We start from the raw sequence: 25,418 nt of genomic DNA on the forward strand, positions 1-25,418 counted from the left end.
GTCTGAGTCTGGCCTTACTGTTTCTCCATGGCTTTGTGAGCATGAACTCCTGCAACCTTGGCTTAACTACTCAGAGAGGTTCTGACTTACCAGGTTATATCCAGGAAGTGGTTCTTCTGGCTTCTGGTCTAATGCACATTCCTCAGTGGCAGGATGCCCTGACCTGTTTAATGTGTGAGTTTTCTTCTTTACAAAAACATGTTTCTTTTCAGATGAATGAATTAGGTTGAATATGTAACAAAGTCATCAGTAAAAATTAGTGAGGTATTTGTAGGAATCAATGAAAGCCTAGGCAGAAAATCCAAACAGCTTCTAAATTTTTTTGACAGAATGCCAGAAAATAAAGAATCTGTTTACACACATACCATTGCTCAAAAACAGGACTTGAGGCAATCTCCAAAGAAATATGATGGAGTAAAATAAACAGGTGTAGACAGTTGGCTGAAATTGAGCTTTTCAGCAGCCAGAACAAGAGAGAAGCAGCAAGTTATAAAAATCACAGTGTAAGATTTTTTTTCTTTAAAAAACCCCCTTTTCCTCCTTGAAGTCCTTGGTATTGAGATCTATTGATTACTACAGAGATGTGGTAAAGATTTATTACTCAGTGCATTATTCTAACTCTCACACATCAGCGGACAAGAGAACCATGAAACAAGCATCTTGGTTTAAGATGTAGAAGATCTGTTGCTTAGGAACCGAGATAAGGCCCACTAGATTAATACGCATACCAACAGATTGTTTACAATTAGGTCTCTAGGTATGAGAACCCAAACCTCACTCCCACGGTTTCTTAGACACAGGAGACAGTCACGTGGTTGTGGTAGAGACAGAACAGGCCCTGGATCTTTTTTTGTTGCTGGGAAAGTGAGTCAAAAAGTGGTGTCCAAACCGGTTTTCTATTTGCAATTTACAGAAGGTCTTCAGGATGTGATCGCAACTCCTCTAGATGGGGTGATTGACCTTCCACATCACCGTGGAGTTAACTAGATTATCTTCTGTAACACTTACTTGGTGGAGTGTAGCCATGACCCCCATCATTTTTTAATTTCTCTTTGTGGTTAAAACATGGTCTTATCACCTCAATCCCTCTTGGAAGGGAGAAAAAAAAGCAATCACAGGAGCAGGCAGGGAGGGAGGGAGGGACATGGGTGGGAAAGCAGACAGGGAGGGGAAGAGGGTAACATGATCAGATATTGGGGGGCGGGCAGGACTGAAGCCCTGAGGGCCAGCAGGAAGAATGGAAACAGGTCACCTCAGAAGGTAGGAGGTGGGGGAACCTCCAGAATGTACCAGAGACCTGGGGGGTGAGAAACAATCCGGACTCAAACAGAGGGACCTTAGAGGGAATGCCCTACAGTGGGAAGAGGGAGCTTGTAGAACCCGCCTCCAGCAGAAAGGCAGGGCATCAAGTGGAGGGATGGGGTTGCCATCCCACAGTCAAAAACTCTGACTCATAATTGTTCCTGTCTGAGAAAACTACAGGGACAAATATGGAGAAGAGTCTGAGGAAAAGGAGGTCCAGCGACAGCCCAAAGTGGGATCCAGCTCAGGGTAGGCTCCAAGGCCTGACACTATTACTGAGGCTATGGAATGCTCACAAAAGGCACCTGTCATGACTGTCCTCCAAAAGACCCAACAAGCAGCTGAAAGAGTCAGATATAAATATTTACACCCAACCAATGGACAGAAGCTGCTGACTCCTATAGTTGAATTAGGGAAAAGCTGGCAGAAGCTGAGGAGGAAGGTGACCCTGTAGAAGGACCATCGGTCTCAACTAACCTGGACCCCTGATATCTCTCAGACACTGGATCACCAACCAGGCAGCATATACCAGCTGATATGAGGCCCCTAACACATATACAAGAGAGGAATGCTGGGTCTGAGTTCTGTCATAGAAGATGCACCTAACTCTCAAGAGACTTGATGTCCTGGGGAGTGGGGAGGTCTGGTGGAGTTGGGGGTAGGAGTGGGGTGGGGACATCCTTGTGGAGATGGGGGTGGGGTGAGGAGGTATGGGATGTGGAACAGTCAGTGGGTGGACCAGGAAGGGGATAAAATTTCAAGTGTAAAAAAAAGATTAAATAAAATTAAGAAAAAACAAACAAACCATGGTCTTATACATAACAGTTCTGAATCATGCTTCCATATAAGTATTGATCCTGTGTACATGTTACTAAGTGGCAATTTAGACTAATGTGCATCTTTTCTAGAGCTGGAATTCCAGAACATCTACATAATTATAAGCACAAGTCCACTGGCATCACACAATCTTACTGCTCTAGGCACAATACCAACATGTACCATTAGGAGTCTCTATTTCAGACAATACACAGGAAATTAGCTACTGTTATAGTTGTCAACAATTATAACATTTCCAACAAACACACATCACAAACAGTTATCAGCATTTACCTGAGTCACTTGCCTTCCAACAGGCTATCCTATGTTGGCACCATAAAGCACTTTTCTTTATACAATGTCTACCCTCTTTGATACTTTGCTGAATAGGTCTCAAAAGATTCAAACATATTCACATAAAAAATATCATCTCTAGATGTTTTCAAATGAGAGCATCTGACAGGAGAACCTAGAAACACCTGACTATGGCTCTCCTTCCACTATTGGGACTTCTCCCTCCCCAAAGCAGAGCTACATGGGGCTACCTATGTACTAAAGGTATGAACACCACAGGCCTCTACTTCAAGTAACTGTTTTGGGAAGATCAAATTTCTGAATTTCAGGTGTAATTCTATACGAGTTGATTATTTCCCACCAGAAACTTTCTGACAGATTATACCTGGTTAAAGTTTTTTTTTTTTTCTTTTTCAGAACAGGACAATGGGGAAAATAAGGTGGTAGAGTGGAAGTTTGTAAGTAATTTCACTTTCACTGAGTGAACTATAGAGTGGTGTTATTATTTAGGACTTTACAGTCAGGTTTATGATCTCACAAACAGGAACTAAACTTCAGAACCAGAGACTAATAGTGTAACAGTCAACCCTGGAAGTGTAGTCTGGACTGAGGTAGCGCTTTGATCTAAAACAGGCCTAAAGAGTCAGTTAAATACTTCACAGGTCTTATCTTCTTCCTTATAGCCTTAAACTTTTAGAAACACTATTATATTACATTGAAATGCAGAGCTAGGCAATTTGAAATATACCTACATACCATAGGTCTTGCTCTAAGTTAAGAGTCAGAGAAATGATGGGGTAGAAGTAGAGTTGGAATCTGATTGTCTCTTAATGAGACAGCACTACTGTGCATCCTCTCCCATCTGAGTGGGTCAGGCAGCCCAGAAGAGTCAGACAAGAGCACCCAGAACAATTAAGAGGTAAGTATAGACTTGTGATAAATAATACAAGGATCATGTGTCACTGGAGAAGCAGCAGCCACTGGAGTTAAGTCTTGAGGAACAAAAAGGGAGATGAAGGGTGAGCAGTTGCTTATCTTGGTGGAGGACAAGGTATTAGCAACATGATTTCTGTAACAACACAGGAAATTAGACCCTAGCTATTTGGATCAACTTCTTGATACAGACTTCTGAAGGAAGCTATAAACCTCCACTCTCCTTTTGTACCCTCAAAACCAAGATGGATCTGATACAGTTCTTACCAAATTCTTAAAAGTTCTACCCAGATATGAAAATCCATTGTCAAGCTGCTGCCAAGGTCTCATAAGGGTGATGGATAACACCATAAAAACCTTACATCATTCATATATTTGAAAATATATGGATTCATCCATGTGCAAGAGTTTTGAAATTTGCTGGACAATAGCATTAGCCTCAACATTCTAGTGAGAATTTTATTTTGAATTTAAAAAATCTTATCATCTCATTTATTGAAACTGCCAAGACTCATAGGAGAGAGGCAGACTGAGCATGTCAGACTATGAGGTGAGAACAGATGAGAGGTTTAGTTTACTTCGATTCTCAGGCCTGTCTTGGGAACTGTGATGTATAGCTAAGAAGATTGCTTCTAAGAGCAGAACTAGGATCAGATGGCTAACAGGGTGAGTGGAAAGGCAAGCTCACTGTCAAAAGGTCTTCCTGAGCTCGGCACTCTTGCCTTTCACTAGGTTCTCTGGGGAGTACACAGAGGGGGAGTATGGCAGCAGCTTTTCTCTCATGTGGACTTCCCGGTGTTTAGTGAGGAAAGAGCTCTTATTGAAATGTTTGCCACACTGGGCACATGTGTAGGGCTTCTCTCCATTGTGGATTCGCCGGTGTTCTCGGAACCTTGCACAGTTATTGAAGCTCTTCTCACAGTCCCCACATTTGTAGGGATTCTCTACAGTATGGATTCTGCGGTGGGCACTGAAGTGAGAACTGTTGGTGAAGCTTTTCCCACACTCTTCACACTGATAGGGCTTCTCACCAGTGTGGGTTCTCTGATGGATGATAAGACTTGAGCTCTGGCTGAAGCATTTCCCACACTCCCTGCATCTGTACGGCTTCTCTCCAGTATGGACTCTCTGGTGGGCTCCAAAATTTGAGGAGTCATTAAAGCTTTTCCCACAGTCAGGACATTTGAAAGGCTTTTCCCCAGTATGGATTCTTTGGTGTCTGATAAGGCTCCTGCTCCTACCAAAGCACTTCCCACAGACACCACACTTATAAGGATTCTCCTTCTGGTGGGTCATCCTGCACACAAGACGGGCACTCCTTCCAAAGTTTTCCCCATATTTGAGAAGTCTGTATGGCCTCCTCCCCACACAAGGCCTCTGATGCACCACAGCCTTCCCTGTATCTCTAGGTTGAGACATCAGCTTTCCCTGTCTAAGTCCTTGAAGGTTTTCACAGTGTCTTCCTGAGAAGTACTCCCTTTTACAGTACTTACTGGGGTTAGTATTCTGGGAAACAAGTCTTTTAGGTTTTTCCATTAATACCCTATGGGGCTCTGTGTCCTTAAACATTACCTGTGTTGGGTCTTCCTTAATAATAGTTCCAATTTCAAAATCTGGAAAAGGAAAAGACAATAGAATTTCACAAAATTCCAATATTAACAAAACAATTAACCAGGCCCACAATGCTTATGATCCTCTAATGTTCATGGCCACACACTGTGACTTGACTGAGCCACCATGCTTTACCATCTTTCACTTCTATAAAAAGGCCTCAAATTGTGTTTTTTGAACTGAATTGTATATCAAGATACTAGTCTCTATTTGTATCCTGATTAACTTAACAATAACTAGGTTTATCTCCTTGAAGTAGCTCATTCTGTTTCTATTCTTTACATTATTCTAAATATTGTACTATACCTCATTTAATAGACAACTAATAGACAATTTTAAATTCCTCATACTTCTCAACTGTCCACAGCTAGTCAGGTTCTATTTTAGTGTATTGTTTTTCTCCCACCACCTGTATTTTTTTTTTTTTTTTTTTTTTTTTTTTTTGGCACCTCATGGACAACAATAATACAAACATTCTGTTTTACTGTTTCGAAAGCTGGAATTTTTTTGCTCTTTCATTACACCCCATTCACTGTAAGGTGCATCTTGGATTCAGCTTCTCTGTGGAGTTTTATGGGAAGTATGAATGACGTATGCCCCATGGAGCAGAAACTTTGGAATGACCTAGTATGGTTCTGGCAACATTCTGGTCACTTGTTAATTCTGTTTTTGATGTCAATTTTTAATTATGTGAAATTCATACACAGAGAAGAATAAACAGTGTAATATGTATAAAGAACTTCCATAGATGCTGGCGAGGATGTGGAGAAAGAGGGACACTCTTTCATTGTTGGTGGGATTGCAAGTTGGTGCAACCACTCTGGAAATCAGTCTGGAGGTTCCTCAGAAAATTGGACATAGTACTAACAGAAGACCCAGCAATTCCTCTCCTGAGCATATACCCAGAAGGTGTTCCAACTTGTAATAAGGACACACATTCCACTATGTCCATAGCAGCCTTATTTATAATAGCCAGAAGTTGGAAAGAACCCAGATGTCCCTCAACAGAGGAATGGATACAGAAAATGTGGTACATTTACACAATGGAGTACTACTCAGCAGTTAAAAACAATGAATTCGTGAAATTCTTAGGCAAATGGATGCATCTGGAGGATATCATCCTGAGTGAAGTAACCCAATCAGAAAAGAACACACATGGTATGCACTCACTGATAAGTGGTTATTAGCCCAGAAACTTAGACTATCCAAGATACAATTTGCAAAACACATGAAAATCAAGAAGAAGGAAGACCAAAGTGTAGTTACTTCACTCCTTCCTAGAATGGGGAACAAAATACCTATGGAAGGAGTTACAGCAGAGACAAAGTTTCTAAGATGGAAGGAAAGACCATCCAGAGACTGCCCCATCCGGGGATCCATCCCATATACAACCATCAAACCCAGACACTATTGCATATGCTAGAAAGACTTTGTTGACCGTACCCTAATATAACTCTCTCTTGTGAGGCTATGTGCCTGGCAAATACAGAAGTGGATGCCCATAGTCATCTATTGGATGGACCACTGGGCACTCAATGGAGGAGCTAGAGAAAGTACCCAAGGAGCTGAAGGGATCTGAAACCCTATTGGTGGAACAACAATATGAACTAACCAGTATCCCCAGAGCTTGTGTTTCTAGCTGCATATGTAGCAGAAGATGGCCTTGTTGGCCATCAATGGGAAGAGAGGCCCCTTCATCTTGCACACTTTATATGCCCCAGTACAGGGGAATGCCAGGGCCAAGAAGTGAGAGTGGGTGGATAGGGGAGCAGGGCAGGGGGGAGGTTATAGGGGACTTTGGGGTTAGCATTTGAAATGTAAATGAAGAAAATATCTAATAAAAATTGTAAAAAAAAAGAACTTCCATGAACTACCTACTTACCTTTAACAATGATCTATTTATGATTAATGAAGTTTCAAATTCATCTGGAAAAACAAATAACCCAGAATAGAGAAAACAATTCTTAACAATAAAAGATCTTCTGGGGGAATCACCATCCCTGACCTCAAGCTACACTACGAAACAATAGTGATAAAAACTGCATGGTATTGGTACAGAGACAGACAGGTTAATCAATGGAACAGAACTGAAGACCCAGAAATAAAAACCACACACTTACAGACACTTGATCTTGACAAAAACCCAAAAATATACAGTGGAAAAAAGAAAGCATCTTCAATAAATGGTGCTGGTCTAACTAGCAGTCTGTACACAGAAAAATGAAAATAGATCCATATTCTTCACCTTGCACAAAGCTCAAGTTCAAGTGGATCAAGGACCTCAACATAAAACTAGACACACTGAATCTAATAGAAGAGAAAGTGGGAAAGAGCCTCAAACTCATTGGCATGGGGAGGCAATTTCCTAAACAGAACTCCAACGGCTCAGGCTCTAAGATCAAAAATTGATAAATGGGACCTCATGAAACTGAAAGGCTTCTGTACAGCAATGGACACAGTCAATAGGGCAAATTGGCAACCTTCAGATAGGGAAAAAGCCTTCACTAATCCCACATTTGATAAAGGGCTAATATCCAAAATATATAAAGAACTCAAGAAGTTAACCTCAAAAAAACCCCCAAACAACTCAATCAAAAAATGGGGCATAGAACTAAACAGAGAATTCACAACAGACAAATCTTGAATGGCTGAGAAGCATTTAAAGTAATGTTCTTAGTGATCAGGGAAATGAAAATCAAAATGACCCTGAGATCTCACCTTACACCAATCAGAATGGCTAAGATAAAAAATTCAGGTGACGGCACATGTTGGTGAGGATGCAGGAAAAGAGGTTTTCCCATTGGATCCAACATTGTTCTGGGATTCAGAGGAAGTCACAGTCTATTAAGTTGATTCTGACAGTAACTGATAATTTGATTACGTTCTGGAGGTAACCTAAAAATATTCACAGGGACTCTTTTTATAGTTATTAAAAGGAAGCTGGGATCAGAAAGACGGCTCAATAGTTAAAGAATGGGTTGCTTTTCCAGAGGACTTGGGTTTATGGCTTTCAACTATCTATAACTCAGTTCCAGGGAACTAAAACCCTCTTCTAGCCTCCGTGGGCACCAGACATATACACCTTACACAGACATACATGAAGGCAAAATGCCCACAGATGTGTAGAGCCAAATTTGTTCAAGGTGTGGAATTTGGCAGGCATCATGAGCCATGGCTTAGATATGAGAGAACTTAAGGTGCGTGTAGAACACAGCACGGAGTTTTATTTCCAAGTAGCCTAGAGAAAGAAAACAGTAGCATATAGGCCTTGAAGGATAGGATGAGCATAGAGTAAGTGCTGCTTAACAAAACCCAGGTGAGAAGCTGGGCAGGATGGCACATGCCTGCAATCCCAGCGCTCAAGTAGGATAGGCAGGAGGATCACCAGTTCAAGGCCAGCCTGGGCAACAGTTTCTGGCCTCTTTCTCTAAAAAAAAGTACGGGTGAAAAATTTTGGTTTTCAGACTTTTACAGTTTAGGCAAGGAACAGAGAAGGACAGAAGGACTAGAACAGGGGCTATGGCAGTGGAAGTTGGCAGGTAGAGGTGACAGTCTACTCAGCAAGCCATGTCTCCTACCTGGGTATAAATGCTGAGTAAGGAGGCATTAAAATGGTCTTTACAGGACACCTGTGGGTTTTAGGTATGTCTATGCTTAAGCTAGTAGTTTAGCTGCCAACAAGCAACTCAGTGGACAGTGGTGGGCAAGCTGCTGAAGCCCAGGAGCAGAGTAAAGCCTCCCACCTGGTCCCTGCCTTCCTTTTTCTCACACACCACACACACAGCAGCCAGATGTTTCTCATTGGACCTTACTGACCACCCTCCTCCTTCAAGTATTTTTTCGATGTAGAATCTCACATTCTTCTCTATAGTTTTTCCAGAAACAAAACACTGTCTGACCCACCAAGGCTAAAGTCCCAGAGTCTGAACCAACAGAATGTGAGCAGCTGAGCCTCAAGCATGGTACCTGACAGGGAAGTACCATGACAACAGGGACCATTTTACTTAGTTCCATTTCCCTCTTCCTCTAACAGCAAACAGCACTCAAATATCTTCTGAATGAATAAATGTACATGAGCTGTGGGCCAGGTGTCCTGATTTTCAGGCAGTCCCACTTTCTCCTCCCCTTGACCAGAATCCCCGTGATCCTTACCAGCTGGGCTTTGCAGCAGGCCTGAAGGTCCTTCAAGTTCTGGCTCTTCTATTATTTCCTCCTCACTCAGTCTCTCGCTGCCAGAATCTTCTAACACTGCTTCCTGTGAGGTCTCCACAGGTTCCCAGGTTGTAGGCTCTTGGGGTTCAACCTCAATATGTCCCCTTTCCTGCCTTGAGAGGGATGGGACTTCTTCTGAGGCGTTGGTGGAAAGGGAGGATGGACGGCAGTTAACCAGGGCATCCATCTCCTTGTAAAATGCACAGGATTCCAGTACATGGCCATTCTTCACTTTTCGGTAACTCTTCTGAAGGCTTTTGAACTTGGTTCGGCATTGCTCTGGTGTCCGGAGAAAGCCACATTCTCGAAGTTGTTCAGCCACGACTCCATACAATTTGCTCTTCCGGTGACAGGCTTGAAGTGCTTCATAAAATCGGGTCTCTTGAAGGATATCAAGAAAAGTCTTGGTTTCTTCATAGCCCCAGTGCACACCTGCCATTCAAGGATAAAGTTTGAAAATATAAAAAAAGCAGCCTGGAACTTTTCTATTACACACATTCTATAGTGTAATAGAATACAAGTCTTATTCAGGGAATAGGACTGTGGAACACAGTCTTCTGGACATGACAGGCTACTGCACTCATGAACTCACAGCAGGGATGGCTATTTGTAGAAGAAGACCTACACAGTCAGTCAAAAGTCTAGCATAGGTGTGTGTGTGAGCATGTGTGTGTGCGTGCTCTCAAGTCCCTAGCACTTGAGAGCTTTTGGAAGAGAGAGAATTGTTCTTTCTGAGGAAGTTCCTACTGGTAGATCGCCTATGTTTCAGGGGATGGTCCCATACCCATACCCATATGGGCAGCACTAATTGTATTTAGTGGGTTAGTAAACAAACAAATAGATAAGAAACACATGAAGTTGGGATGGGGACTTGTTTCGGGGAGTTGGAGGTAATTGGTGAGTGCATATGATAATATTTCATTGTATACATTTACAAACTTCTCAGGGATAAAGAAAATTATGAGTAAAAGTTCTATTCATGATAGCAACAGGAACTAAGGAATATCCAGAAACAAGCTTTGTAAAAAGCAGAAAAATCTATGTTAAAAATCTACAATTATTTATTTAAACACATTAAAATAACTTGAAAAAATAAGATGTTCTGTTTCTGGCTACAAAGATTCAACCTGCACAAACGCCAAGTTTAAATAATCACCCAAAATTCCAATTCCAAAAGGGTTGACTTGGAAGAGTCCATGTAGTCTCCCATACTGCCACTGCTATGGAAACTAACTAAAGTACTTAGCTACCTACAAGTGTCTTTCCCAAGTAGTTCAGACAAATGGACTACAACCCCAAAAGAACAGACTGAAAGTTCTTATTACTTATTTTTACCAGTTTTCCTTGAGACTGAGAGCTATGTCCAAGTAACTATGGGTTTGATATATATATATATATATATATATATATTTAAAAAAAAGAAATATATATATATATATTTTTTTTTGAGGCAGGGTTTCTCTGTGTAGCTCTGTCCTGGAGTTCATGCTGTACACCAGGCTGGCCTTGAACTCACATAGCTCCACCAGCCTCTGCCTCAGGATTAAAGGCATGTGCCGCCATTGCCCAGCTAACCCTGTGAATTCTTAATCATGTATTTCACATGAGAAAATTAAGCCCAATGTAGTTATATGATGCTTCTATGGTCACATAGTTATTAATTGGCTATTTAATTTGGTATGTCTTGGTTCCCAAATATTCAACAGATTTGCATAGAGTATCTATTCTAGTTTTTGGTAAGATCTTGCTGTGCAGTCAAGCTTGTCTCAATCTCACAGTCCTCTTGCTAGGTCCCGAGGGCTGGGTTTACAGGTTTGCAGCACCAGGCCTAGTCTCTGCATTTTAATGCCGGTCTTTTATCTGGGGTGCATCTCCTATGATGAGGAATATGCAGTCTTTTTTATAAAAGTATGTTAATCTTGGTTTAGTAAATTTGTAATTAGTGATATATTTAGATTTATCTCTACTATCTTACTCTCGTGTGGTGGTTTGAATGAGATTGGTCCCCACAGGCTCATACATTGAATGCCTGTTTCCCAGTTGGTGGTATTAAGACAAAAGTTAGTACCAGAAATAGGTACTGATGTGACAGGCCTGACCATGATGGTTCTTTGGAGGAATGTGGAACTCTTTGGATAGGGAAGTGATTGAATGCTCTCAGTGGGGCTTAATGGGCAATTGAGGAGGAACATGGAGAACAATAGTGTTGAGAGCTATGCATACTGTGGAGGCTTAGCTCAAGAGGTTTCCCAGGGGAACAATTATTAGCTAGAGACCATTGGGTAGAAAGCATTCTGGTGATATTTTGGTAAGGAATGTGTCTGCTTTTTGACCGTGTCCTAAGAATCTGTCTGAGGCGAACTTCACATTTTGGACAGTTTGCTGCCAGAGGAGATTTCAGGACAGACTAATGCTGAGTGTATCATGTGCTTATTAGTGATTGCTCTTAATGTGGGACTATGATGAAAAAGGACAAGCAGGCAGAAAGAAATATAAGTTGTACTATTTGAGGAGAAAAAGAGCACCAGGAAATTGAAAGCTGAAGAAAAATCTTGTGTTCAAAGAGATGAGAACTTTAAAGACCGGTGTCTGATGTGAAATGAAATAGAGTAGTGTCTTCAGGATAGCATAAGTTTCCAACTTATAAAAAGGAAATGCCAAGGAGTCTTCTGCTTCTAAAACAAATGAAAGCTTATTCAACAAATGAAAGCAACAAATCGGAGCTTATGTAAATGCGAATCAAGGAGAGGGCCAGACTTCACTCACTCCAAGCTTGCAGTACTTGGCAACTTCAGCAACAGGATTCTGGCTTTCGTCATAAAGAATATAGGAGTAAAGGGGTTGTGGGAACTTCCTTGCCAGTTAAGCAAAGCCACTGGGGACAGGCATGCGGCAGGGTAGTTCTTGTATTGTCCAGAAAGGCCAGTGTGAGGCTGTGAAAGTGAAGCCCAGATTGTGTTGGAGACGCTAGGATGTTGGAGGCACCCAAGCCTTGGGATGCTTGCCAAGGAGAGCTGCATGTAGGAAGTGAAATCAGCTTGAGAGAAGTGTGTAACAGTTAGCAATGCTGGAAGAGAAGAGCCATCAAAGGTTTCTGAGATCAGACTCAGAACTACAGGATTTGGAGTTTGCCCTGCTGGGTTTTGGTCTTGTTTTGGTCCAGTATTTCCTCACTATGCCCCATTACTCCTTTAAAGATGTGTTATTCTATGTTGGAAGTATGTAATTTGCTTTTTAAAAAAAAATTTACAGGTAGTTACAACTAAGAAACTGCCTTGACTCTCAGAAGAGACTATGAACTTTTAAACACTCTTGAGACTGAAAGATTATGGGGACTTTTAAAGTTGGACTAAATGAATTTTATTATTTTACAACAAGCCTGTGGGGGGGGCCAAGGAGTCAGGTGTAGTGGATTGAGTGAAAATGGCCCCCAGGCTCTCATATTTGAATCCTTGGTCCTTGGTTGGTGGAAGTGTTTGGGAAGGATTAGGAGGTATGGCTTTGTTGGAGAAGGTGTGTCACTGGGGAAGGTTCTGAGGTTTCAGAAGCCCACAATTCCCCTCCCCCTCCATCTTCCCTCTCTCCCCTGTCTTCCCTCCCTCCCTCTTTTTGCCCCTCTACTTGCTGATAAGGATATAAGCTCTCAGCTACTGCTCCAGCTTCATGCTTGCTTATCCACTGCCATGTTGGCCATGGATTCTAACCCTTTGGAACTGTGAGCCCCAACACACTTTCTGTAAGTTGTCTTGGTCATGGTATCTCTTCAGAGTAACAGAAAAGTTAACTAAGACATCTTGTTTCTGTATTTGTGTATTTAGAGAAGGGGTTCTGCTATTAGTCCACGTTACCTTCAAATTCTTGATGTTTCTACTTCCCAATTTTTGGCTTTACGGTTGTATGCCACCAGGCCTGGCTCTTACTTTTGTTTTTAAGTGACTGTCGTTCTGTGTTCTGTTTACTCTCCTTTCTTGTATTTTAAATTGGGCAGAAAAAAGTTTCATTTTCTTTACTCCTTTATACTGTTTGTTATTGGCTATACTGTATGGACTAATAATGCATCCTTCACTTATTATAATACAACTGATTCTAGTAATCCTTAAATAATAGTAGACACTTAGAACTCTTATGTTCCACTTACTTCCCTTCTATATGAAGGACTATAATGAATATGATTTATTATATATGTGTATATGAAAGCCTGTAGCTATGTATGAATAGTATGTGTGCCTCGTACCCAGAGGCCAGAAGGTGTTGGAATCACTGGAACTGGAGTGACAGATGGTTATGAACTCCCATGTAGATGCTGGGAACTGAGCTTGGGTCTTCTGTAAGAGCAGCCAGGGCTCTTAACAACTGAGTCATCTCTCTACCCGGACTCCCAAATGTTTAAACCCATGCTTCACTCTAAGCTGAAAAGAGCCTGAAGGCTCCTGAGAGTTGTACTCAGGCTACACTGGGGACAGCAGCAAACACCCTGGTGCCCTTTCAGTTTTTGGGGCATCATTTTGAAAGCAGCCTGGAGTATGAGAGCCCTCTCTAGGATTAGTCTAATGTAATGCTTTCCCCCAAGAGTACACTTCTATCTTCATACCAAGCCTGTGGGTGGGGTTGGGAGAACAATACAATTCTTACCACTTAGGTTTTGAAATAAGACAGGGGCAGCACGGATTTCAGACTTGCGTATAAACTCAATGCCCACTTCATCACCATCGGAGTCTTCAGCACCTTCCTCCTCCTCCTCCACCAAACTGACCTGCTCTTTAGCACTAATAGCAGTTCTCTTTAGTGGGAGAGAGGTCACAACCGTTGGCCTCTCAGTAGATGAAGTGTGGGCTGCAGGGTTTAACAAGGCATCCATGTCCTCAAAGAAGGCACAGGGTTCTAGCATGTGGCCATTTCTCACTTTTCGATAACTCTTCTGAAGACTTTTGAACTTGGTCCGGCACTGCTCTGGTGTCCGGAGGAAGCCACATTCTCGCAACCATTCAGCCACAGCACCATATACCTGGCTATTTCGGGGACAAGCCTGGAGTGTTTCATAAAAGCGAGATTCCTTGAGAATTGCAAGAAAAGTCTTGGTTTCTTCATAGCTCCAGTGCACACCTGCAATCTTTTCATCTTCCAAACCCCACTGTTGCTGCTCTCGCCACACTTTCCCTGCATTCCTAGCTGGGATCTGAACAGCACGAACCGACTTCTCTTTGATGTAGTTGCTTTGCAGGACACTATTCCTCTTGTTTGAGGAATGAAGACCTACACTCCAGGGTTCCTTTTTTTGTTCCAACTGGGCTATTTTGTTAGGTGCAGACACAGAGTCTCCTACAGTAAGAGAAATATATTTCACAGTGGGTACAATGCCATTGCGACACACCCTAGCCTCCTGTTTAAACATGTTCTCCTGGATTATTTGTTTACACCAAAGCTTTCCTCAGCCAGGACCATGCACACTGTAGTCATTTAAATGACTTCTTTGGCATGGAAATCTAGAAATGACATCATCTTGTCCCATATATGTACTGTTTCCATCTAGCCAGTTCTTTCAGAAGTGCCCTCAAGGGCAAGAAATGTCTCATTACTTTTGACCCTTTGTTTTGGATGATACTGTATCATATTGTAGCCCTGGTTAGCCTGGAACTCACTATGATGGCTTCAAACTTTTAACAATCCACCTGCTTCAGTTTCCAAGTGCTAGGATGCAAGTCCTGAGCCACCACAGCTAACTCAGTATTTGTTTCATTTACTTATATTTATATGCCCCAAATACTTCCTTGTCTCAGTGTACACACACACACACACACACACACACACACACCCTCTGGGGCTATTAAAAAAGTAAAGAATTTTTATTAAGTTGTATTAATCACACAGAATGGTATTGCCATAGAACAAAGAAAATGGAATAGACATAATATAGACATAGTAATCTGAAATAAAACCATTCATATATGGTCAACTAACCTTTGACAAGGGAAGAGGAGAGTATGTCCAATGAACAGCACTGGGAAAAGTGAGTCCATGTGCAGAAGAGTGAAACTGACTATCAGCTTATACCACTCACAAAGATTAGCTTGAAGTATATTAAATACCTACACATGGGGCTGGGGAGGATGCTCAGTTGGCAAAGTGCTTGGCACAAGGACTTGAGTTTGATCCCCAACATCCATGAAAGACAGGCATGGTGACAAGTGCTTGCAATTGCAGCAAAAGGACCTCCCGGTTCAGTGAGAGATCATGTCTCAGAAAATGTGATGGAAGAGAATTGAGGAAGACATCAGACACTGACTGCTGGCTTCCATCTGCACCACCCCCATGCATGCATATATGTGAGACCTAAATGTGGGTCCTGAAACCATAAAATCCCTAGAAAAAAGCACAGGGAAAGGGGAATTGACACTAATCTTGGAAATGGTTTTTCCTTTGATGTAACAACCAAAGTAGAGGCAATAAAAGCTTAAGCACAACAAGGAAAATAATCAAAGCAAAGTAACAGCCTACAGTCCAGGCAAAAAAATTTACAGCCATATATATTTTAAGAAGCTAAAATTAAAAATGTACAAAGGATCAGACAATTATTCTAAAAAATCTGATAAAAATGGGCAAAGAATCTGATGTGCAAATGGCCAACAGGCTCAACACCATTACAGGGAAAACAAATCAAAACCACGAGTTAGCGCACATCTGTTATAGTGGTTAGCATCAGAGATAAGAGGCACTGGTGAGGAGGTAGAGAGTGTGAACCCCATGCACTGCTGAATGGGAACGCATCTAGCCATTGTGAAAACAGTAGGGAGGTGACTTGAAAACTTTAAAAACCACAACAACCATGCGTCCCAGCTCGCCCACTTCTAGATATATTTGTAAAGAAAACCAAATCACTGTGGAGGCACCAGCTCTCTGACATTTATTGGAACATCATTTACAGTATCTAAGGTATAGAAAAAAAACCTCCAAATATTTATCAATGGATGAATAAAGAATATTTAAGTGGCTCGGTGGTAAACAGTACTGTCTGCTCTTCCAGAGGACCTGGGTTTGATTCTAGAGCCTACATGTTGGCTCACAACTGCTTATAATTATAGTTCCAGGGGATCTGATGCTCTCTTCTGGCCTCCCTGAGCTTCAGGCACACATGTGTGCACAGACATACATTTAGGCAAAATACTCATGCACATAAAATTAAAAAAATGAAAATACAGAATATGTGATAATATGGAAAAATTTATAAAATGGAACATAAAAATTATACCAAGAAGGCAATCCTAATGTTTTAAAGACTTAGGACCTGGAGAGCATTTTATCAAGTGAAACAAGCCGATGGTGAAAGACAAACATCATGCCATCTCAGCTTTATGTGGAATCTTTAAAAAAAAAAAACCCCTCAGTGTACAGAGGAACAGAACATTGGTTTCCAAAGGGTCTGAGGTGGGCAATATGGACAGCTATAAAGAATGTATTTCAGCATTAAGCAGGATACATTCTGGGAATCTAGTGACGTCTGTACCTTAAAATAGTGTACTTCAGACCTCTTGCTGGCTGAGAGTAGATTTTAAGTGTCCTTCCTGTTAATGATGTGAGTGATGGATGTGTTAATTGTGGTCATTATTATGAAACGTATATAAAATAATAAAATTGCACATTTTAATTACATAAAATTTTATTTATAATATAAACAGTAAGTCTGAAAAGATTTGTCAGAAGAAACAGATGTTCAAACAAAAACTTTGATGAAGACATATCAAATGAATAATGTGAGTCAGTCTGGCTTAAAGAGTGTGTATACAATGTATGTATAGTACCTTTGGAGGCTGGAAGAGGGTGCTGGGATCTCCTGGAATTGGAGTTACATGAGGCTACCATGTGGGTGCTAGGAAACAAACTCAAATCTTCTGCAAGAGAAGCCAGTGTTATTATCAATGAGCGCTCTTGCCAGTCCCAAACTCATTTTTTTTTTAAATTGTTTTTTTTTGAGACAAGGTTTTTTTTGTGTAGCTAGCCCTGGCTGCTCTTCTCTCTCTTGTCAATCAGGCTGGCCTTGAACTCAGAGATCTGCCTGCCTCTGCCTCCCAAGTGCAGGCATTAAAGATGCACACCACCATTGCCTATCCCAAACTGAAAATGTAAATGTATATTTGGCCAGAAATTACTCACCAGACATACATACAGTATTATGGTATTTGTAATACTTGTTTTATATCCATTGGTTATAAACTGGTATCAGTGCATACATACATATAACTTGTATGTATGTGTGAATCAGAGGATAACCACAGGTGTTCTTCAGCCACAGTCCAGCTTTGTGTATGTGTGTAGAGTTGCACTTGTGTGCCTAAATGTGCAGGCACATTTTGTTTTGTATTTTTACAGACGTTCTCTCACTGACTTGTAAGTCATCCAGTAGGCTGGGCTGGCTTGCCAGTGAGCCCTAGGGATCCACTTGTCTCTGCTCTGCTCCCAGGACCAGGATTTTAAGAACATAGCACTATATCCAGTTTTCTGTCTCTGTCTCTGAAATGGGTTCTGAGGATTGAATTCAGGTTCTCATGTAAGCATTTTACGAACTGAGCAATCTCTCCAGCTTATCCTCTTTTTTGTATGTTGGGGGATCAAGTGTTTCATTGTTGGGTAGGCTACACTGGTCAGTGAGCTCCTGGGATCTGCCAGCCTCTGCCTCTCCATCTTGGGTTTATAACATGCCACCACCCCTGGCTTTTAAAACTGTGGGCTTTAAATGGCAAGCTCGTGTCTCCACGCTTGCAAGTGAGTTACTGACTGAGCTGCTTCCCCAGCCTCGGCCTATAATATTACACCAGTCTGACTTCTGAATAAAAGCTCCCACGGGAATGGATCACACTTATCGCTCCTGTTAAAGCAGACGGAGACAGCCTCTGATAATCGGCTTATAGAGTGACACTCCAGTGGTCACGTGTGCCTGTGCACTTGTCTACTTAAATAATTCACAATGTGCTACCAAGGTTATTGAATTTAAATTGCTTTTTATTTATTAAGAGTTCTACCCATCCAACAAACCTGTTAGGCAGCTCTATGCTAGGTGTTGAGGTCATTATGATTAAATAGAAACAAGCTGTACAAAGACCTGGTGATATCACAGACATTCAGCTGATGGATGTGAGTTTACATTTCCTGTAATATAAATATGGCACTCATATCTAACTCCTGTTTGGAGCTCCAATTACTGTTATGATATTCTTACTGGAAAGAGACATGAAAAAGGAAAGGGAAGAGATATGTAACTCCACTGAGTGTGATCTGTGGGAATCTGTTAAGCCAGGGCTTCTCAATCTTCCTAATCCAGCAACCCTTTATTTAATACAGTTTCTCATGTTCTGATGACCCCCAACCAAAAAGTTCTTTTTGTTGCTACTCCATAACTGTGCTTAGGAATTGTAATGAGAACATTTTTGGAGATTAACAGGTTTGCCAAAGGGGTTTCAACCCACAGGTTGAGAATTGCTGCTTTAAGCAATAACGTTTACAACTATTAATCACCAGTAAGAATGAACATATATGAAACCTGCTGGTCTATTATTTTAAAGGAAATAATGCTTACCCAGGGAAGCCATGCTCCCTGCACTTTCCTTCCTGATGTCGTAGTAGAGATCTTTGTGCGTAGGAACTTGCTGTACACTTTTTTTGTAGGAAAAGCTTCTCTCTGTGTGGACATCTCTTATTGGTTCCTGTAACAACACTAAAACCAGTGACTACCAAGACACCTGCAGGGGTCTCTGAAGGATGATCAGCCATGGATGAAGCAGAGAAAAGCCCTAAAGAAGAACTGAGTTAAGCAAACACGTGTGTATCATGTATCAAGTCAAGAGGAAGATACAGTAAAGAATTAGGATGAGACAGTGAAAGAGCTGATCCAGCAAGGGGCTCCATTACTGAGACGACTGAGTCCAACATCTTCTGCAAAAGAAATGAAGGGAAAAGTCTTTTGGAAGAAGTATAAACAATGTAGGCTAGCACAGGAAATACCCGACTGAATTCCCTAGAAGAGCAGGCAGGGAGGACAATTACAATTCACCTGGGAGTACATTACCTGGGTTGTCACTTCCTCATCGACAGCATTCCACTCATCACTAGGGACAGGAACCCAGACAGAAGAGTGAGCTAGAAAAAGAGAAGAAACAATTATTGTGTATAGTATTCTGAAGTGTGTGTGTGTGTGTGTGTGTGAGAGAGAGAGAGAGAGAGAGAGAGAGAGAGAGAGAGAGAGAGAGAATGAATGAGAACACATGGGGTAAGGATCTGTGTAGCCCTGGCTGTCCTGAACTCACTTTGAAGACCAGGCTGACCTGGAACTCAGGGAGCCAACTGTCACTACCTCCTGAGTGCTGGGATTAAAGGTGTGTGCCACCACACCCGGCAGCTGTTTCTCCTTTTAAGAAATAAGAAGATATTAAAACCGACACATAGAAATGCTTTTCAGTGAGTTCAGAGCAAGTCTACCTTATCCTAACGCTGGGCTCACAAGTCAAATGGTTCAGGAACAAGCAGGTAAAGTGCATAAGGAGAGGGTTGGGACTGGGAACTGAAGGGCACAGTCTATGACGATGTTTCAGTGGTACTGAAGTACTTGGAGACTCATCATGTCTGACTTTTCCAAGAGAAGCCAGATGGGCTGGCTAGTTTTAATGTAAACTTGGCATAAGCTAGTCATCTGGGAAGAGGGAGCCTCTATTGAGAAAATGCACCCCTACATCTCCACCAGACTACAAGCCTGTAGACAAGCTTGTGAGGTATTTTCTCGATTGATGACTGATCTGAGAGGGCCCAGCCAGTTGTTGACAGTGCTACTCCTGGGTAGGTAGGCAGAGATGGTATAAAAAAGTAGGCTGAGCAAGTCATGAAGGGCTAGTTGGTAAGCAGAATCCTGTCATGGTCTCTGTATCAGCTCCCGTCTCAACATTTCAGTCCTGACTTCCTTTGATGTGGAAGTGGACGTGAAATCAACTCCTTTCTGCGGTGCTTTTGGTCATGGTGTTTATCACAGCAATAGAAACCCTAAGTAAGACACCAGAAACCGGGGACTTCTGTAAAATCTCAAATTGAAAATCTCAAGTACAAAGAGCAAAACCTCCAAATCCCAAACGACAATTCTTTGTAGGTAAAATGTAACAAGTCCCATTTGGTGCACAGGTCATCAGTTTGTCATCCCTCACATAAGCTGACAGTTTCAGAACCAAGAACTTACTTAAGTCCTGACAACACAGCCAACAGTACAGCCATGGGCACAGTCAACATTAAAAAAGCCCCCTCAGGGCAGGAGGAAAGTGAACTTTTTATACAGCAGTCCTGATGGTCTATCTCCTGCTCAGAGTTCACCAGGGAACCTGACAAGTGTACCTTACTTGTGAGCAGATCTCAGAAGCTTGAGCTACCTAGTTTCTATAGAGATAAAAACAAAAACAAACAAACAAACAAACAAAACCCAGCTCATTTCTAAAAATTACTTTTTTTTTTTCCCCCGAGATAGGGTTTCTCTGTATAGCCCTGGCTGTCCTGGAACTCACTCTGCAGACCAGGCTGGCCTCGAACTCAGAAATCCGCCTGCCTCTGCCTCCCAAGTGCTGGGATTAAAGGCGTGCGCCGCCACGCCCGGCTAGAAATTACATTTTATCTGAGTATTTTGAATGTGTGTGTGTGCGCGCGCGAGAGAGAGAGTGCTGGTGCGCTCCATGACTTGTGTATGGATGCTAGAGGACAGCTCCCAGGAGTAGGTTCTCTCTTTCCACCACGTGGGTCCTTGGGACTGAACTCATGTCATTAGGCTTGGCAGGAAGCATTTTTACCCGCTGAGCCATCTTACCAGCTCCCAAATAATTTTCTTGGAAACAGCATAGTCTCTGAAAAGCATATGGCTGGAATCACATTCCTGTAGAGCTAGTCATCTTTCTGGGAAATCTAGCCCTCAGATTTCGGCTCTCCGTTCCTCAGTCTTCAATAAGCTAAAAAACCTTTTTATTATCACGGATGCCAGTGAGGATAAGACATTATAAATACCCATCTGCTGTCACACTGAGTTTATCAGCTAAAGTCATTTAGAACTATCTAACTCATACAATACAGGGAGCTAGGATGCTCAGGAACGCCCTGGCTAATTCAGAATCCACTAATATTAACAACACATTCTTTTATTTAGGGTTGGATTCAGCAATGGCAGTATAGCCATTGTGAATATTTCCAATTTTTTGAGTCAGAGTTGAAGTTTAAGAATAATTTTGACAGTTTCGGAGAAAATAAAAATGGGGGAGCTGGGTTATGAACTCAGGTCTGTTTGCCTCTTCCAGCCTAAGATCTTAACCTCTAGGTATTAACCCTTGTTTCCCGGCTTCTTGCCCAAGATCATAGTCTTGGGGAAGACACGATGTGAATGAAGCCTTCAGATAGGATCCTCCCTCAACTCGCTTCTGGCCTGGGATGAAGCCGCACTTCAGGAGATGGACAGGAACCTGGACTGGGAAGGACAGAACATCTCTTTCCCTCATATTTGACTTTCTGTATTCATATGGAGGGCAGATCTGAATGCTGGTTGTCTTAGTATTTTACTGTTGTGAAGAGACACCATGACCAGGGAAAGTCTTATAAAAGAAAACATTTAATTGGGGCTGGCGTAGAGTTTCAGAGGTTTGGCCCATTATCATCATGGAACCAAGAATGGCAGCGTGCAGGCAGACAGGATGCTGGAGAAGAGAGTTCTATATCTGATCTGCTGGCAGTGAGGAGACTGTGTGCCACACTGAGTGTAGCATAAGCATAGGAAACCTCAAAGCCTGCCCCCACAGTGGCACACTTCCTCCAGCAAGACCACACCTCCTAACAGTGCCACTCCCTATGGGCCAAGCATTCAAGCACACGGGTCTGTGGGCACCACACCTATTCACAACACCACACTGTCTCTTGTTTGGAAGTCTCACCATTTATCCCTCTCATACATCATGCTGGGATGCCTGTTCTTATGAGTCAAGTTTTGGAATAAAAATGCCCCGTTTCCATTTCTTAATAGTTTTTCAAGAGCATACACACATATGGCATAACTAAAGACACAAACTGAACGTTGAATGAACATTTTAAAATAACAATAAGAGTCAAGGTTTCCCTGGACAATCTAAGTTTGCATAATTTCCATCTCTATGATCCCATTTTATTTTGGTAGTAAAAAATTCGGATTCTACTGAGTGAGCCATAGTGTTAGGGATACAGTATAAACTACAGGGTCTCTGACCTGGTGTACTCTGAGTCCTTACCATTCTTAGGTAATGGCCTATGTTCCCTTTTTTGGTTCAGCTGTTCTTGGTGTCCTGAGTGGAGGCTTCCAGCTTCCTCCAGAGAAACAACCCTGTGCCGGGTCTCCAGTTGCTCTGGCTCAAAGTCAGCTACTTCCCACACAGTTCTAGGTGGGGCTTGCGTCTCTGAAGGCAGAGGGCTACTGACCTGCAAAACAAAGTCAACATCAACATAGAAAAGCGGAGGAAAGGAACTGCAGACCTGGGTGAAATCCCCCAACAGAGACGTTAAAGGGCAGGAGAACTGAGCGGGAACAGGATCTCCACGGACTGAAGTGGGCTCACAGTCATTCGGGAATATGGGGAAAGGAGAGTGCTCTTTGTGTAATTTTTTTGAGGGGTCATTACTACAAAGTCCTCTTATACATCAGGTGCACAGAGAACTAATCAGAACACCAGTGACGTGAAGAGTCACAAAATCAGCTCCTGAGCACACCCTGTGCAAGGTGAGATTATAAACCTGTCAGACACTGCGGACTTCACGCCGTTAGCAAGAGAGCGCTGAGAATAACTACAGACCAGCAAGCAACATAGAAAAATGATGATCTGGCCGTTAAACTGGATGAGTGCGGAGGACCACGGCACACAGAGTATTTCGTAGGTCACCTGCTGGAATGGTAAGGGTTAGGGAGGATTCTGGAGTATTCCATGAGATCTCCCTCTCTCACCAAACCCTGTGAGGCATTAGCTATTTAATACGGTCTCTATCGTTTTGGTAGAAACATTATACTGAGGATTAGAACAAACAAACCATACTTTTAGTTTAATTTGCAAGATAATAGTTCAACCAAAATTCTCTCCTCCATTTAGTATGAATTTCAAATCTGCTTTTAGGGGAATTTGGTTTACGGATCTTTTTAAAAGTCCCGGTTTATTTCTATAATGAGCTCTTCTTCCAGAAATGTAGCCTTGCCCACCTGCCTTTCCCACCACATCACTTTAAAATCCTCGCTCACCTGCTTTCGAAGTCTTCTGGTCTCTTTCTCCAAATGCACTACTAGGGCCACCGCCTCCTCTCCGCTTTCTGGACATTGCTTCTGCGCCCAGGTCTGAATCTTCTCAGGCAGAATGGTGAGAAACTGTTCGATTACCAGCTGCTCGAGGATCTGTTCCTTGGAACGCATTTCTGGCTTCAGCCACCGACAGCAGAGTTCCCAGAGTTTACTGAAAGCTTCATGGGGTCCTGTCACATCCTCATAACAGAACTGCCTGAAGCATTTACGGAAGGACTCACATTCAGTGCTGCCTGATCTTTCCAGAATGGGCTCCGATACCCACGCGGAGTCCTTTTCCACTTTCATTATGAGGCACTCCTCAACTTCCACGTCGATCTGAGGGTTCATGACAGTAGCCATGATCCAACGGGGCCAACAGGTCTAGCTCCAAGTCAGGGCCCAGAGAAGCTTCCGAGTGCCCTCCACTTAATGTCCTTGGAAATATGGGACCGTAGAGACATAAAAGACAGCAGTTATCCGGGACAAGGAACTCCAGGCTGATTAATCAAATTTGTACAAGGCTCTTGAAAGGGTGAATGTGCACCCACCCCAAAGTCTGCAAACCCGGCCTCTTATCCAATCAAGATGCGCCCCCTCCCATGAGGTTCTTTAAGGTGCAAGGTCGGAAAGAGAACCAGACGCTAGGCTGGAAGGGGACCCAGGGGACTGATGCTGGGCGGAGGCGCCGATCGGGAGGGGGTGTGTCCGCGAGGCGCGGCCGGCCCAGGGGTCCTGGTCCAGGTCCAGGCCGCTGCAGGTGCCACCAGGGGCGCGAGCGCAGGAGTGTCCGGACTCGCAGCGGCGCCTGCAGCGCTCGGGGTTCCTCCGCACGAGGATGCCGAGAACCTCGGCCAGAGGGGAAGAAGCTGCGGGATGAGGCTAGGCCTCGCGGGGGGCGGCGAACGGCTGGCGCGCTGCCCTGTCAGCTCCGCCAGCGCAGAGCGCGGGGAGCGCTGGGAGCCGCGGCCACGCATGCGCCGCTCGCGACCCGGGTCCGTGCGAGGCTTCCTCGCGGGCAAGGAGGGGGGCGGGAAAGCATGCGTGGAGGAGTCTCGCGAGAGCGCGCAGCACCGCGACTTGCCGCCGAGGGACTTTAGGAATGAGGGTGCAAGGGCAATTTGGGGCGGAGGGACACGCTGAGGTCGGATCCTATTCCTCTAGAGATCGTGAAGCAGGACGCGATCGTCCTGCTTCAGGCCAGGCAGACGTTGCCGGGAGGCTGGAGTAATTTCTTTAGTGGAAGGGGTGCGCGCGCGTGTGTTGGGGTTGCAGGTGGAGGGACTTCTTTGTGACAACTGGCGGAAGGATTACAGTCAGGATCTGGCTGTGCATAGATTGCTACTGTCTGGGAGCCTTGGTTGGAGCCAGCACTCTTGAGGAAGGATGTGTGGCTAGCTCTCTTCAAATGTATGGTCAGGAGAAGGCTTATTTTCATTTTGGGGAATCTCTTAATTACCCAAGGCGCTGAGGTCTGAGTGGCTAAGCATGATCCAACGGGCCATCTGGGACCTAATAGGACCGGGCCTAGATTCCCCTACTGCTGCAAAACTTCATAGCTAGATGTCCCAGAGCCTGCTGGCTCATAAATGTCTGTCCTGTAAGTGCCTACTTTGTGACAATGTTTTAGGCTCTTGGCGTCGTTAGTGGGCAGCACAACTCTTAATCTCAGAGGCAGGTAGCTTATTAGAAAACAGGCCAACGACTTATTTCTCAAAGGTTTTGTCATGATTTGGCTAATTCTAGCATCGAAGCGGCATAGAGAATACCATAAGGATAAACGGCATAAACTGAAGGAAGGTCAGAACTGAAAAATCCGTGGGTGCATCTAGTTAGTATCTGCCACAGGATATATGGAGCCAGCACACAGCCTGTTGTAATTGCATTTAAAAATAGTATTATTGAGTTCTGGTTTCTTACCAGACATGGTGATAGGTGATAAGCAAAACAAGAT

General features: G+C 43.1%; 1 protein-coding gene across 1 annotated transcript; it reads right to left on the bottom strand.

The window, feature by feature from the left end:
- Window positions 1–1,935: 1,935 nt before the first annotated feature.
- Window positions 1,936–24,481, bottom strand: Zkscan2 (zinc finger with KRAB and SCAN domains 2). The gene is made up of 7 exons (XM_021167942.1): window positions 23,429–24,481; window positions 22,434–22,620; window positions 19,226–19,296; window positions 18,737–18,863; window positions 13,801–14,487; window positions 9,109–9,600; window positions 1,936–4,958 (listed from the first exon to the last, which is right to left on the bottom strand). The coding sequence occupies exons 1-7, from the start codon at window positions 23,825–23,827 to the stop codon at window positions 4,036–4,038; spliced, it is 2,886 nt and encodes a 961-aa protein (XP_021023601.1). The 5' UTR covers window positions 23,828–24,481; the 3' UTR covers window positions 1,936–4,035.
- Window positions 24,482–25,418: the final 937 nt, after the last annotated feature.

The sequence above is a fragment of the Mus caroli genome, chromosome 7 (genome assembly GCF_900094665.2).
Source record: "Mus caroli chromosome 7, CAROLI_EIJ_v1.1, whole genome shotgun sequence".
NCBI classification, from domain to species: Eukaryota; Metazoa; Chordata; class Mammalia; order Rodentia; family Muridae; genus Mus; species Mus caroli.